Source organism: Primulina eburnea, chromosome 15 (genome assembly GCF_022965805.1).
Source record: "Primulina eburnea isolate SZY01 chromosome 15, ASM2296580v1, whole genome shotgun sequence".
NCBI lineage: Eukaryota > Viridiplantae > Streptophyta > Magnoliopsida > Lamiales > Gesneriaceae > Primulina > Primulina eburnea.
In genome coordinates this window covers 35,029,654-35,044,550 of record NC_133115.1, presented here as the reverse complement: position 1 = coordinate 35,044,550, position 14,897 = coordinate 35,029,654, and the positions used below count along the sequence as shown (strand labels likewise).

Here is a 14,897-nt window from a genome sequence, read left to right as displayed (position 1 = left end):
ACTAAAAGTAAACCAGACCATTTCGACAAATCGCTGGGAAAGGATAATAACGTCACAAATAGTTGTCAATTGATATACGTTAAAATGGCTTAATGAATAAAATAATCTAAATTTTATAAAATATCTACACCATACATTAATAAAATATACAGTCGACAAACATGGATTGCTACCCTCAGTTCATAGATATTATATTTTGTTGTTTTCCTAAATAAATATATAGATCTTTCTTTATTGGGTAAATGGTCTTTAAACAAATATAGATATTTATTGATTTTTTTAAATAAATAGACTTTGTGCTGATTGATAGATTATTTAGAATATTTTATTGATATTTATAAATTTTTTCGTTGAACCAGGGAAATATGTAATTTATAAGTATAATTTTTTTTTAAAAAAAAAATTGAACTAACCATTAGTAAATTGTATTTATTGACTTAATTTACGTGGATGATAAATAAGTCAATAATAAATTTATTGCAATTAAACTTCAATTATTTAACTCCATTCATATATAGACACACACATACACATATGTGAATAAAAAAATTTATGAGTAAATAAAATATTATAATTTTTTTGTTATATAGTGTAATAAATTTTTATTAATTCTTTTGATAAATATAATTTTAAATTCCGCGAAATTGCGTGACCAAAACTCGAAAAATAAAATGAACATGTTTATAATTTTGATTTTTTAAATTATTTTTAACAATAAAAAAATATGTCTTTAAAGAGTCCGAAGGATCAAAAAAATATATGAAGGAGACAAGAATAAATTAATGAGTGTTTGTACTGATATTATTTTTAATATTAATGAAAGTGAGTATTTGAGTTTGAAATATTTCTCAATTAAATGTTTATCCAAGTCTTTAGGCTTAATGAATTTTTTTTTTGACATTTTATAATTGTACCTTATGATTTAATTCTTGTATTTAAAAGAATTTCATGGAATCGTTAAAAAATTATTGACATTTTGAATACTTCTTACATTTTTGGAGAGTAGTCGAGTATATAAAAAAAATCTATCTATTGAATACTTTTAAACTTTTAAACTCTACAAATATCATTAAAAGTCTAGAATCAATACATCTTCTTATATTTTGGAGTTAGTCTTTAACATGGAAAAATATTTATGCACTCCCAAATTTATACAAAAAAATTTAAGTACTTTTTAGGCTTACATGTATTTTCACGAATAAAAATGGGCACAAGATATTAAAATCATATTACTAATATATAATATTATAATGACAAAAATTTGTGTGAAACGGTCTCACGGATCATATTTGTGAGATTGATCTCTTATTTGAGTCACCCATGAAAAATTATTACTTTTCATGCTAAGAGTATTACTTTTTATTGTGAATATGAGTAGAGTTGACCCAGTCTCACAGAGTATGATCTGTGAAACGATCTCACATGAACCTCAGTCATATTATAATACCAATTGTTTGGGTCTGGTACGAAAAATAAAACTTTGAATATAAATTAATTTTTTTTTTTTTGTATTAATATCAAAACTTACTGTACATCTTCGAGTACTAATTTAAGAAATGTTAAAGTAATAAATATCAGATCCACGTATCGATTCATATTTTGTGGTATCCATAAACTCAAATTGGATACAAAATGATGCTTTACATTTTCGATTTTAGAGAAATGACACATACATGTCAAATATTTTTATATTCCTAACACGTTTTTATATAAGGTTTGAAATAGTGGTGCAAAAACTTATAAACATATACTATATATTAAATTATTTGTGCATATTTTTTACATTGCAAACGACATATAGGCCCATAGAGTGCAAGAAAAATTTCCTTGTGAATCAGGTAGTGCAGAAAACATTTTCTTACTTATAGGGATTAACCTCAAACTTAGGGGTGTACAGGATACAGAAATATTAAATTAAATCCACTTGTTATTTTAATTTCCTCTTCTCGAATTCATTTACTGGTCATCAGACAAAAGCAAAGCATTTTCTTAACAATTCCTCCCGCTGATAAATAACTTGGGCTCAGGCCCTTCCAACTCAAGATCGTTTAAAGGTGGGCGGGTCCATGTGATCGATCATAGCATAGGCATTAGGCTACTACTGCATATTAGCTGAAAATAGTCCAAAACTCAAGAGTCGAGTACGGGGGCCGTCATTTATTATCAGGAGAAAATGAGATTACAAATAAGTAATCTTGAAAATGGGGTGAAGCTGTATCCAACTTCATTGATGGTGCCTGGTGAGAATAAAAGACGATCTTCGAGAAAAATATACAAGATCAGAATCAGATTGGAAGAATCTGCCAAAGCAACATTGAGGATACAAATACTTTAATAATTAATATTATATTGTAGAAAACATGACATAAAGTGGATCAACTATACATGAAATTTATCGAGTTTATTAGAGCAATGGTTGCAGTGGGTAAAAGGAAAGAGACAAATGTGAGAGAGAAAGCTTCCCTGAAGACAGACTTGTAGAATTACCATTTCACACGAATCTTTCTATGCAGGTAGTTAGTGTCGACTCTGGAACTGCACCAATGACCGCATCTTTCTTCTCCCCGTCCTTGAAGATTAAGACAGTTGGGATGCTTCGGATCCCATATTGAGTTGCTATTGAAGGGCTGTCATCGGTGTTAACCTTGTAGCATTTGAGTTTTCCGGAATAATCCTTGGCCAGTTTGTCGATGACGGGGTGTATGATGCGGCAGGGTCCACACCATGGAGCCCAAAATTCAACCAAAACAGGTAAATCAGACCCGATCACCAAAGATTGCCAGGTTGCATCAGTAACAGCAGGCACTATAGTTTAAGGAAATAATGATGATGCTGTTATTCATACTCAACATTAGAGCAAGCGAAACTATTACAGCACAATAAAAAGATTCACAATAATTTTCACAATTGAATGTACTATATTATTTAACGGTAAATACATTTTGAGCCAATAAGAGGGTAAAAGATTCATCATTCAGCCGCCTTTAACAAGAAATGCAGAAAATTATTGTTAAAAAGGATCGGCCTGTAACTGGCTAAACTATAGGTTCTTTGCAGACCACAGAATGATTATGAAAGAATCAAAAACGAAAACAATCGGAGGGGAAGTGGAAATGAGAGCTGACAGAGACTGATAATGAAGAATATCGAAATCAAGCATGTCACTTATCCCAGCAATATCCTCAACCAAGTACAATTGCTTTGACTGACAACACATTCATCACAACTCAAGCCGAGGAAAAAAGGCAACCGAAATTACTGAATGGTGTAATTGAATAGAAAGAATCAAATGTAATTCAAGGTATAACGAATACACGCCATGAATATAAGAGAATCACTTTCTCATCGTCGACATTTCATCACCATGCTTCAAGCCATAGGAATCTACAAGCTCCAACAGCTACAAGCATCGAGTCTAAAGACTTCATACTAAAACTATTCCATCAGATAAAAATAACGACATAAAAGATCAGCCAACTACATATCAATTTTGCTCCTAGAACTGAACAGAGTTTCCCTGTTAAACCAGCCAAAGCAACATATCAGTTGACGTTATCACACACAACAGCAACAGAGTTTCAGCGACATCCAATTAACCGACGCACACCGAAAATAAAACCTCATCCACAACAATAGTAAAATGTTGTATTCAGCCAGAAACCCTCGAGGAAGAAGAATCCTAACCTACGACAGCCGTGTCTTGTGCCTCACAGACGACTCGACCACCGCGGCCAGTAGGTTTCGAAATGAAATTCGGCGACGTGGAAGAGCGAGTCGACTGGATCTTAAGACCTCTGAATTCAGAGAATAGGAACACGGAGCGGCGAGATGCGGCGGATCCGGAAATTGGAGCCAGGGAAGCCGAGGGGAGAGCGGAGGCGCGTGGGACAGCTAGGGTTTCCAGCACACCAGCCATGGAGACGCAGTAAATGTGCTAGTGCGTGAGAGGTGTGGATAAATGGAAGTGAGTGAGCGCTTGTGGTGGAGTGGAGTTTGTTCGATGCTAAGAATGGATGTGGACGAGGAGTTGCTGCTTTGGTTCACTGTTGTTGAATGGATCACGTGCGCCACACATGTCCGTTTCAGCTATTGGGATAGGGCCCCGCTTTTTGGATCCCCTTATTTACGGACCCAAAATGAAATATTTTCTTGGTGCATGAAATAAACACAAATTAATTATGAAGTCATCACTTAAGGCATCCGCATCCGTCGGAATTAATTCATGTTAATAACTCTCCATCTCATTAAAAATGATGGGGTCCACGAGCCACATATTCATTACATTAACACTTCCCCATTATTAACACACACCCACATTCATTTAATTTCAACTTTCATTATTGATTTGGTTGTGTTTGTTTCATCATCCCATTTTGCGTCTTATTTTCATATTCCAGATCTTTCAACATATATATTTATTTTTTAAGTTAAATTTCATTATTCACAAAATACTATTTTTTTTTTATTATTTTAAAAAACTCAAAATTTATCAAACAAGCCCCTCCTCAAACACCAGAAATGAAATCTCAACACACCCTTATCCTCAAGCCATTCCACTAGTGGATGTGAAGGCTACAAGAAGGTGGCTGTAACATAAGAAAGAAGCTGTTTAATTTGTAGGCGTTTATGCAACTAAGACAGGTTTCTTTCGCGAATGTAATGCTCTATATTTCTCCACATCTTCTGGTATATCAACCCCATGGGACTCATGGTCAACTTTTATCACCCGCAGATCGTGGAAAGTGACTAATAATCCTCCGAATAATTAAATTGTTGGGAGGGAAATTAAGAAAATAGAAGAGTAACAAGGGTAACAATTCTTGCTGGCACCTTTATTTGTATCCATATTCATGGACCTTCAGCTGCTCAAGATCTTCTTCCAGTTGGAGCGGTGTTGGTGGCAGCTCGGCATAGATCTTCCGAAATTTAGAATCAAAGCTCTGCACAAACATCAATATCATAGCATATATTATGATCTGAGTCTTATATTGGATACATGAAGCAAGCGAAACATGTGCAACATAATGATGACAGTTTGATACCTGAATCCCCAGATGAAGCAAATATGGAAATTGAGGGTTAACTTTTCCAGACCTGCGTGCATTAGAGTTCATCAATATCCATTTTGGCCATGTTGCCTGTGAGATAAGATAATGCATGTAGGATTAGAGCGTTAGAAAACCAACTTGTTAAATGGTATAAGTCCTCGTGAGAAATATAAATTGAATAGCCACGGTTATCTACGACTCATTTGACACGATTCGGATCAAATGCATCTTCAGGATCTAAAGATATAACTGTGGTGCTGAAGACCGCATCTGGAGCAGCCTTCATGAACCACAAATTTTATCTGAGTTGCGTTCATTGACCTGACCACTCACATGAAAATGGGCCGAGTAATAGTTTTTCGAAGTACAAAATCTTATTAACTTGGAAATGTAACCGTTGAAAGCTCTAAAGGTAATAATAGTTAAGGATAGGATGCCGGTGAGAAGTCACAGTGTGAACTAATCATGGCCCCATACTCCAAAGATATTGGACCGGTAATACATAACATAAATATCTTGATTTGGAAGAGATGTAACCAATGAAGTCATCATAAATTTTTGGAAAAAATCAATAAGCTTATTCCATTTGTAAATTCTTATGTTCAATCCACACGTTCGTAGTTTACCCATAAAACAAATACCGAACTCCATAACGCTTCAGTAATTCCTCCAAAATTTGATCTTGCGAGCTGCTACAAATAAATGTTTTCTCATGAATAGATTTAACTCTGAATATTACTAGGGAAACTTGCATCTGATCACCATTATGGAGAGATAATGGGCGAAAAAACATCGTTACCTGCAAGGCCTTGACAATGCCATCTATTATTTCAGGTTCTATGAGTGGTTCGTCTCCTTGAATATTGACAACATTATCATACTTCTTTCCAATCTTTTGGAGCGCTTCGTCACAACGTTCGATGCCTATGAAATTCAAAATAGAACTCCATAAATCAAATCTCTTAGCAGAGCTAGCGTTATTGGGATCACAGTAAATGCAAAATCTTGTACCATTTCGACACGATTCCGAGGTCATTACCACATCAGCACCAAATCCTCTACAACATTCAGCGATCTTATCATCCATTTGTCGCCACAACTACTCAAATGACGAAGCCCCGAATCACCCATCACGAAAACCAAATACTTAAGTGAGAAGTTCTCACGGTTGAGCTGACGGAATTGAGCCAAACCCATCGATCCTTACCCACATGGTCCAATGTCGCAGCCAATTTTGCTCTTTGCCATGTTCTCTGCAAAAAGTAAAAGAAATCAAACGAGCAATGGCAAAATCATCGTAAACCAATTGATCCGAAAACATAAGCAACCGAAATTGGCAACACAATCCAAAAAGTACCTGGATCATAAGCTTGTCGAGGATTTGAATGAGGGGCTTGCCTCGAAAGCCAGAGGACACATATCGAGCAGGTATAATTCCGATGACCCCGCTCCGGAACCTTATCGATTGGCGATACTGTGCATGGGCACCAAGCGCCCCCGCCAGACAGTGAACCCAAGACTTAGTGGAGCTGGAGCTTGGCGATGAGTCGCAGATCGGCATTCGAAATTGTTGTTAAGAAAGATGAGCGACTTATGCCTTTGAATCGTCGATTGTGTAAAGATGCACGTAGAGATGTCCATGGGCTACGAGGCAGGTTGGCTAAATTTAAGACTTTTTTTATAAAAAAAACTTTGACTTGTTATCCGTTCTATCTCGGTTAAATATCCTTCGGATCCACCCCATCTCAAATATGAAATGCGTCCGAATAAATCCGTAAGACCCGAATTTTTTTAAAATAAAAAAAGTAATATTTCTTATCACATGACTGAATTATGAAAAGAGAAGTCTCTAAATACAATATTGTGGAAAATTAAATCATGTCTTCGACCACACTTAATAATAATAAACAAAATATTTTCACGATATAAAGAATTACATAAAAAAAAGAGTTATTAGCTCTCCAAAAATCTTAACATCCCAAAAAAAAAAAGTGAAAGTACATTGAAATAAAAATGTAATTTCAAATTGTAAAAAAAATGTAATTTAAAGAGAGAAAATACAATAAAAAAATTAAAATGAAAGTACAATAACAAAATAAAATTGTGATATATTTATCTTTCACCTCACCCCACAACCATCTTCGCGAGCACATCAATGCCTCCAAAGTCGTTGGATTAAGTCTACTAAGATGATGACCAATTATTCTTCTATTAAAAACAGATTCAAATGCAATAGTTGATATAGGAATAACTAATTTCGTTATGGTTGAGATGAGCTACTAAAAAAATGAAACTAATAAAACTAAAACCCTAAAATATTTATATACACATATATGGGACGGATATGAGGCGGGTATTATAGGATTCATGACCCGCCCCATATCCGAACGGGTCTGAAAAATTGAGCCCGAGACCTGTCCCATAATCCATTTAGTATGCTCAAACCCACTCCATACTCGCAGGTCTATTGCAGGTCTGGGTTTGACATCCCTAGATCATGCACATGTATTAGTACTCTTTTTCCGGGGGGGGGGGGGGGGAATTATACTTTATTCTCTTTAAAAAATTATTTAAATATTAATTATATAACAGAGGTCCGCGATTAATCATATTCGTTGCTAAACAATATTATATACTAGGGTTTTCAAAAATTGTATATACATTATACATTTATACTGGGAAGATGGAAGTTGTGGATAGTTCCGCTGGTTTGGGGTCAGCTCAAGTTCAAGGGGTGAATTCTCTATTACATCAATAATTAATTATCCTACTTATCAAATTTCACATTTCTATTACACCAATATTTGATTGTCATATGTATCAAATTTCAACTAATTTTCTAACTACATCACAATTCATCTCAATAAAATCTCTATATTAGATAATATTTTAAAAAAATGGTACAAGAAATGTGGTAAAAATTTTCTAGTTCAGAGTGTACGTGAGTGTCACTTATAAGTGAGTATACATGTATTAATTAATATAGGCTTGCATATATAGAAGAGATTACAATGTGAAATCTTCGTGGAGAGTTTTAATTTAATTAAAAGGAACGATATTCCCTATTTTCTTTTCAAATACGTTCGAAAAATTACTTCGTTAAGCAAATAAAATAATTTGTGGCAACTATTAAATATGACGATTGCTGACTCAGTAATAGAACGTCACTTTCACATTTTGAATACGTATGATTAGGTGATCTGTAATAATAGATCACATAAATCAGAAAATCAGAAAAGCACAGCGCGCGCGCGTGTTTTTTTAAACAAATAATAAATAGTACGTCAATAATACACACCACTGAGTCCAACATACTATGCCAGGTCATAACTTTCGCAATTTTTACGCTATGCTTGAACGCAACTTTTAAGGGCGAGATCAGGGACGTAGCCAGAAATTAAACCGAGACTGGACTGAATGATAGCCCTACTAACGACGACTCTTCTAAACATCGTCGCCGATCTTAATCGACGACAGATTTTATTAATCCGTCGCAAATCAGCGACGGTTTGCACAAAACCGTCGCTATATAGGGACGGTTAGAACAACACCGTCGCTATATAGCGACGGTGAGAACAAAACCGTCGTAATTTTAGCGACGGATGTAGAAAAACCGTCGCTAATCCATCCGTTTTTTGTAGTGGGCTATGGGCTAAAATTTTTAACAGATTCAAAAATTTTAGCGACGGAAGTGGTAAAACCGTCGCTAATCCTAAATTCTAGCCTGGGCTGAAGCCCACCACAGCCTTCAACGTGGCTCCGTCCCTGGGCGAGATCCATAGTGACTGTTCCGACTGCTATTGTAACTTTGATGGTGTTTCCAAGTTTGTTTCTTTGTCCGTGAGTTCTTCAAATCACAATTTTTTTCCCTCTTCTTCTTCCTCGACCCCGTCATAGAACCATTTTCTTCGTATCTGTCTACACCCTGGATACCAGATCCATTAACTTCCTTGGTAGAATTATTATTATTAGACGACTTCCTTTTTTGCCTGGAAGATTTTATGTCCTGCTGGCCAGGAATTCCGTTTCCACGGGGAAGTGGCTCTTCATCTTCATCATTTAACCTCCAATTGCAATAAATTTCCTGCTGAATGTCAAAGAGTTGTTCCAATGGCTCTCCAGCACCAGGAAATAAGGTATTAAACGTTGCATTCTCAGTCAACCCTCCTTTTCGTTCCAATAGTACGGCATCTGGTAGTATGAGGGCACCAAGGATGCTTTTCTTGGGTCCAAGGCGCAATATGGCCTTCTCATTCGTCAGAGTAGAGTACGCCATGGAAAAAGCTGATCTGACCTGTAGAGGGTTAGAGGTCAACAAAGACGATAAAGTACAAAGGAAAAAAGGAAGCAGCGATAAACTAGGGTAGCGACGGTCTTCACAATTCATAAATTCAAGAAAAAAGCCTGACACCAGTTGGCATGTTCAAAGATTGTAATAAGCATGGATCATTCGTGAACACTAAATTATGACAGGGTAACTTGTTTTTCTACTCACATGGGCGAGAGGTCGTCTTTTCAAAAACTAACATATGGCGACACACTTCTGGCAATCACTTACAACTTACAAGTGAACCATAATGCAAGTAATAAAGGAACATTAAGTTTTTGAACCAAAATGAAGGAAGATAAGGAACAGAGGATCCTAAAAATTATTGCAAAATTCTTACCTGATAATAGTTAAAGGAGCTCTTCCCTACATCATTATCTGGAACCTGTTACAGAAAAATACGTGGAAAAGTGATAAAATGGAGTATCATCTTATTCCACGAAAATCGCTAGCTTTCAATTTTCCTTTCACTTCAGGGATTTGTTTGAAAGACACGTTGTCATATGGAAGACTGGACTAAAATTCATTAGATAACCTGGGGGTCTTCAATTGAGATAAGGGAAGGCCGGCCTTCAACTGAAAATCTGAATAGTAGGCAACACTATAAGAAATAAGAAATAAATAATTAACACCACCTAACATAATGCAAAAACTTCTAACCCTTTGCTACTTTTTGGAAAGAAGGTTGTGCTCACACCATTGCAAGAAATACCAACATCAACCGTGTTCAATTTGCGGCCATACAAGTCAAAAAAGTTCACCTATATTTCACCAAAAAACAGAAAGTCCGTGAAATTTTGTACATGACACCAGAAGCTCGTGCACCTACCACATCCTTAGTTTAGAGACAAAATTAAGAATGCTGCCATACCGCTTATAAAAAACATGGATGATTAACAACCCTTAATTTAATCAATACTTTAAGCTCATAAAATTACACGCACGAGGAACCACATAAAACACTAGAAATTGCTTCGCTATCTTTCACTAACTAGCTCAAACAAAATCAAAATATTTACGATTTCCAAGGCGAAAACAAATCGATGGAAGGATGAACCCCGTGTTCTTCAGCAGTTTATCTAACATGTTTGCATTCCAAAAACTTCTCAAAAATTGAAGATAAAATGGCAAATTAATGAAAAGAAATTGAATGAGGTACTTGACAAAACGCAGTATCTGGTGGATTCAACGATAATGGCATGAATGCTGCCAAAAGTAAATAATTACAAGTTAGTGGATTAATAGATATCACTAAACAACAATATTGCTCCTGTGAAGTAAACATTATCGATGGATTATTCTAAAACTTAAATCATGAATCATCCAATATGGTAAGTGCTTGATAACAGCAAATAATTTGGTACCCCTGAGAATATGCCATTTATAGGGAAATGATTCTCAATATTTAAATAAATGGAAAGGTTTTAGCATAGCATCATAATACCAGTAAAACTCCCAGGTTATCATCGAGGGAAGCTTGATCCTGCCGGTTCTGGTAGGAAAAAAAATATTCAACAAATTGGAATTCCATCAAAAAGTCAAAAACGAATATATATATTGCATGTTTTTATATCTCAGATATGAACTCCTACCCACAGTAATTTCTAACAAAACAGCATAAAAATATTTCCACATTCGGCATTTTTGAAAAGGAAAGTGAAACATCTAAGGGGAAAAAAAAAACATTGACCTAATAAGCTGAACCGAGGAAAAACAATGTAGTTACCCGCAACATTGCTACTAGCATGGAAAGGAGTGCATATGAGCCAATTCCACCAGTGTACACCTAGAGAAAGAATGGCAAGTTGAAGGAAATGTAAGATTTATTTGCAGGTCAACAAGAATAAAAAGTAAGAAATTTCACCTCATTTAACTCTCTTTGCTGTAGGAAGACTTTCAATATAAGGCATAATGGTCGTAGCGGAGGCCATTTAGATACAGCATTCTGAATAATAAGAAAAACGCGAATAATTTCATCAAGACAAACCAAAAAAAAATATCCAACAGGAAAATAAATATGAAATAAATCAAAAGGAAAAAAAAAACCTTTATAAACTCAGCAGCTCTTGGTCCAGTATGTGCGTCAAAACTGTTACCAAGAGATACAACGTCAATTCCACTCAAGGAAATAAGATCATAACAAAGAAGTTTCAAGAAGCAGTATTCTTCGAAGTACGACACATGTTCTTTGGCGTCACACACTGAAGTCACGAGTATGTGTATGCACCACAGAAAGTATACAAATCAGAAAAGTATTAACAAATAACACATTCCCAGGACCGAGCAATTCTTTCTTCACTTGAAAAAATACAAGAAACAAATGAACCAGCACATAATGAAGGATGAAACCTAAAACTAGCAAACGGTAATATAACGATCTTTATTATCGACAATGAGAGAGGTGCTAACATGTATGCGGGACACGATGAAGTAGATGCATCAACAAAATAGGTGCAGGCACATTACAAATACTTAGCAATAAACTGCTATTCTTCTGTGGGAAAAAGGAAAATGATGGCAACCAAACTGTTGTGAGACAGCCAATATATAGAAATTTTTCACAACCATCTAAGATTTCCTTGAAGTTCAGTAAATTAGTAGTTAAATCTTATACCAAATGCCATTCTACTTTTTCCTCCAAGGCAGCCTACATATTATAATTTATCACCATTCAATAGTCCTATCAAGTCTTAACCAAACAGAGGCCTAACCTTATATCAAATGCTACACCACTTTTCTTCTCCACAAATTTAATAATAGGCACCCGAGCCTTTGCAATAACCTGATATAGGAAGCCGTTGAAATTTTTGAATAAGCGGTGGAAAACCAAGCAATGGTGAAATTCAAACAACAAATGATACCTGTATCTTCTTAGCAATCCCACTTTGAGATAGAGCCCTGGAAAGAGCATACAAACCAGTTTGGGGACTAGTTACATCTGAACCCAAGATAACAACCTGCCCAAGTACCACATAGCAAAGTCAGATTGCTTACATTTTATATTAATTTGCATGCTCCAAAGGTCATCCACAAAAAAAAAAAATTGCTCCTCACAAGATATCTGCTGCCACGGAATCGGCAAGAAAACCCATCAAATAAATGTGAATTACCGTAACATCTATCCAGCCAGAATCCATTTAGAGCTCACCCATGGTCTTAATCAATTTGATAACAATCAAACCAGGAAGATACAACTTTTAGGATTGGAAAAATCAAAATTTTAATAGTTATTTCTATAACCGGGAAATCCACTCACGCTTAGGACGACAAGTCCCGACTTGTTTTTCTTATATAAGAACACGCCATAAGACCCTGATGTATTGCTGCGTGTATATGTATTTCTTTCTTTTCAAATATCAATACGTTGAAGGGCAATCTAGCATCTATGTAACTTAGCTTCAAAAACCAGTTCAAGAGGGATATATTTAAAATTTGGGACAAACAAATGAAAAAACTTTAGATTCCATGATACTGGAAAGAAATACAAGATGGCAGCCAAAAGCTAATAATATCAGTATTGCCCTCGGCTCCCATTCTGACATCTCTCTCGGTGTTAAATTTATTATCAACTTCTCAGGGTGATTACTGAACAATCCATATCCATAACAACATAAATTTTGGCTTTTGATTGTAGCAAACCATAATTTCCCTGGTGTCCTTTGGCGAAGAAATGCTAATACTTAAGTCTTAATAGCGCAGATCCAGATTCATGATTTACATTCAACATGCAAAAGTTCATTCGATAAGCCATTTATACATTCTCTTAATGCAACCTTCCAAAACGGAATTCAATGGTTCACATTTAATGCCCCCTAATAAAATGGCATCTCATAAATAATTGATAACTTTGGCCAGTTATATCACATTTGCAGACAATTATACCTCTAAGTTGCAAGTTGAACAAGGAATATTTGTCATTAATTCAGAAAACAATTGGTAAAAACAAATCATTGAAATGACTAACACACAGTTTCAAGCTTACATCGATATCACTAGATGGAAGATAAAGCCCCGTTTTAAATGATCCAAAAACTTCAGCCTGTAAGACGCACCTTAAACATATAAACAATTGTCCACAGATAACCAAAAAAAAAAAATTGTCCACAGTTAACCAAAAATACACATTCGCACAAAAATCTAACATACCTTAGCATTAGGCCAGATATATTTTATAACATCAAAAACAGATTCTACAGCAGCATTTCGGTGCCCTTGCTCCTCAGGTGTTGGCGAGAGAAAATTACAAAAATCGAGTATCTCTGCAGTATACAATCTTATAATTAGCAGTGAAGTTAACTAGATTACGCAATCAAACTTTTATTCAAGCGTCCGCATACCTAAATAGCATAGTTTATGTAGCAAAAGAGGAGAAAACTAGAACCTCGGTGGAGACGAAGCATGGGGCTTTTGAAGTGAGATTTGGAGCTAAACCAGTTGCCTTCGAGAGTCCTACCCGGCGCCGACGTGGAAGCTTCCGCAGGCGTCCCAGGGAGAGGAACGGTTAAAACTGAACTCTCTTTAGATTCCTCCAATTCGTTAACCTCGAGAGAGAAGTAATCCACCGTGGAGGATTCTGGAGATGCACATTGGGCAGAGGAGAGAGATATCAGATTTCGGAATACGACGTATGATTTGAAATCTTCCGTAGGAATAGGCGCCGTTGATGTGGCGACAAGAGGGCTTAGGGTTTCATAGAGGATGCTCTGCCCTTCCATTGCAGTTTCCCGGTTGCCGGCCAGGAAACCGACAGGACAAGGTTTGATTTTCCGTTTCTCCTTTCTGCTGCTTACTTATATTTTTCCTCTGGGCTAAAAGCCACGTTTTCCTTGGGCTTTAGGCCCATTATATTACTTTTTTATTTTTATTTTGAAGACCATTATAGTCTACTCAGGTATAGGCTCTTGTAGTCTTGTTACCATTATGGCATTATCCCGTGTTAATCCATAGAGTATTTTCCATTTGATATGCTTATCTTTATTCTGGAAGTCAAGATTGTCGTCGTACATTTGTTGTAGAGTAGGTCTCATGTGAGACCGTCTCACGGATATTAATCTGTGAGACGGGTCAACTCTACTCATATTCACAATAAAAAGTAATACTCTTAGCATAAAAAGTAATAATTTTTCGTAGATGATCCAAATAAGATATCCGTCTCACAAATACGACTCGTGAGACCGTCTCACACAAGTTTTTGTCTTTTTTGAATGGCAACTATATTATATTACACACAAAAAAAAACTTTAGTGAGATCTCACAAATTAATTTTATAAACGGATTTCCAGTCCGATTCAAGTCATGAAAAAATTTCATTTTTACATTAAAAATGTTATTTTTCTCTTTAAGTATAGCTCAAATTGACTCGTCTCAAAAAATTTATATATAAATTTTTTAAAAATATATAAGACCAAAAATATAAATGTTAGACAAAAAATATTATTGCGGTCCACCTCAGAAATATAAACTTATTAAGTTCATTTATGAAAATATAAACATGCAGTGGGTATGACAAAGCCAATGTTCCA

The 14,897-nt window shown here is 35.5% G+C and overlaps 2 protein-coding genes and 1 pseudogene across 2 annotated transcripts; all 3 read right to left on the bottom strand.

Moving 5' to 3' along the window:
- Positions 1 to 2,314: 2,314 nt before the first annotated feature.
- LOC140813805 (thioredoxin-like) lies at positions 2,315 to 4,026 on the bottom strand. The gene is made up of 2 exons (XM_073172554.1): positions 3,685 to 4,026; positions 2,315 to 2,805 (listed from the first exon to the last, which is right to left on the bottom strand). Exons 1-2 carry the CDS (start codon positions 3,914 to 3,916, stop codon positions 2,492 to 2,494), a joined length of 546 nt encoding a protein of 181 aa, XP_073028655.1. The 5' UTR covers positions 3,917 to 4,026; the 3' UTR covers positions 2,315 to 2,491.
- Positions 4,027 to 4,340: 314 nt separating this feature from the next.
- Positions 4,341 to 6,670, bottom strand: LOC140813806 (3-deoxy-manno-octulosonate cytidylyltransferase, mitochondrial-like; annotated as a pseudogene).
- Positions 6,671 to 8,152: 1,482 nt separating this feature from the next.
- LOC140813889 (uncharacterized) lies at positions 8,153 to 14,158 on the bottom strand. The gene is made up of 14 exons (XM_073172680.1): positions 13,757 to 14,158; positions 13,522 to 13,634; positions 13,358 to 13,414; positions 12,237 to 12,332; positions 12,087 to 12,157; positions 11,422 to 11,464; positions 11,240 to 11,320; positions 11,102 to 11,161; positions 10,820 to 10,867; positions 10,036 to 10,136; positions 9,911 to 9,959; positions 9,716 to 9,760; positions 8,792 to 9,342; positions 8,153 to 8,395 (listed from the first exon to the last, which is right to left on the bottom strand). Exons 1-13 carry the CDS (start codon positions 14,088 to 14,090, stop codon positions 8,797 to 8,799), a joined length of 1,644 nt encoding a protein of 547 aa, XP_073028781.1. The 5' UTR covers positions 14,091 to 14,158; the 3' UTR covers positions 8,153 to 8,395; positions 8,792 to 8,796.
- Between the last annotated feature and the right edge of the window lie 739 nt (positions 14,159 to 14,897).

What these genes read in the sequence shown, in the direction of transcription:
- LOC140813889 (XM_073172680.1), bottom strand. Translation starts at nt 14,090, where the DNA reads ATGGAAGGGCAGAGCATCCTCTATGAAACCCTAAGCCCTCTTGTCGCC. An exon ending in GAGCTGCTGAGTTTATAAAG is followed by an intron (nt 11,321 to 11,421) that starts GTTTTTTTTTTC and finishes CTTATTATTCAG; the next exon opens with AATGCTGTATCTAAATGGCC. An exon ending in TGCTAGTAGCAATGTTGCGG is followed by an intron (nt 10,868 to 11,101) that starts GTAACTACATTG and finishes TTTTCCTACCAG; the next exon opens with AACCGGCAGGATCAAGCTTC.
- LOC140813805 (XM_073172554.1), bottom strand. Translation starts at nt 3,916, where the DNA reads ATGGCTGGTGTGCTGGAAACCCTAGCTGTCCCACGCGCCTCCGCTCTC. An exon ending in ACAAGACACGGCTGTCGTAG is followed by an intron (nt 2,806 to 3,684) that starts GTTAGGATTCTT and finishes CTTAAACTATAG; the next exon opens with TGCCTGCTGTTACTGATGCA.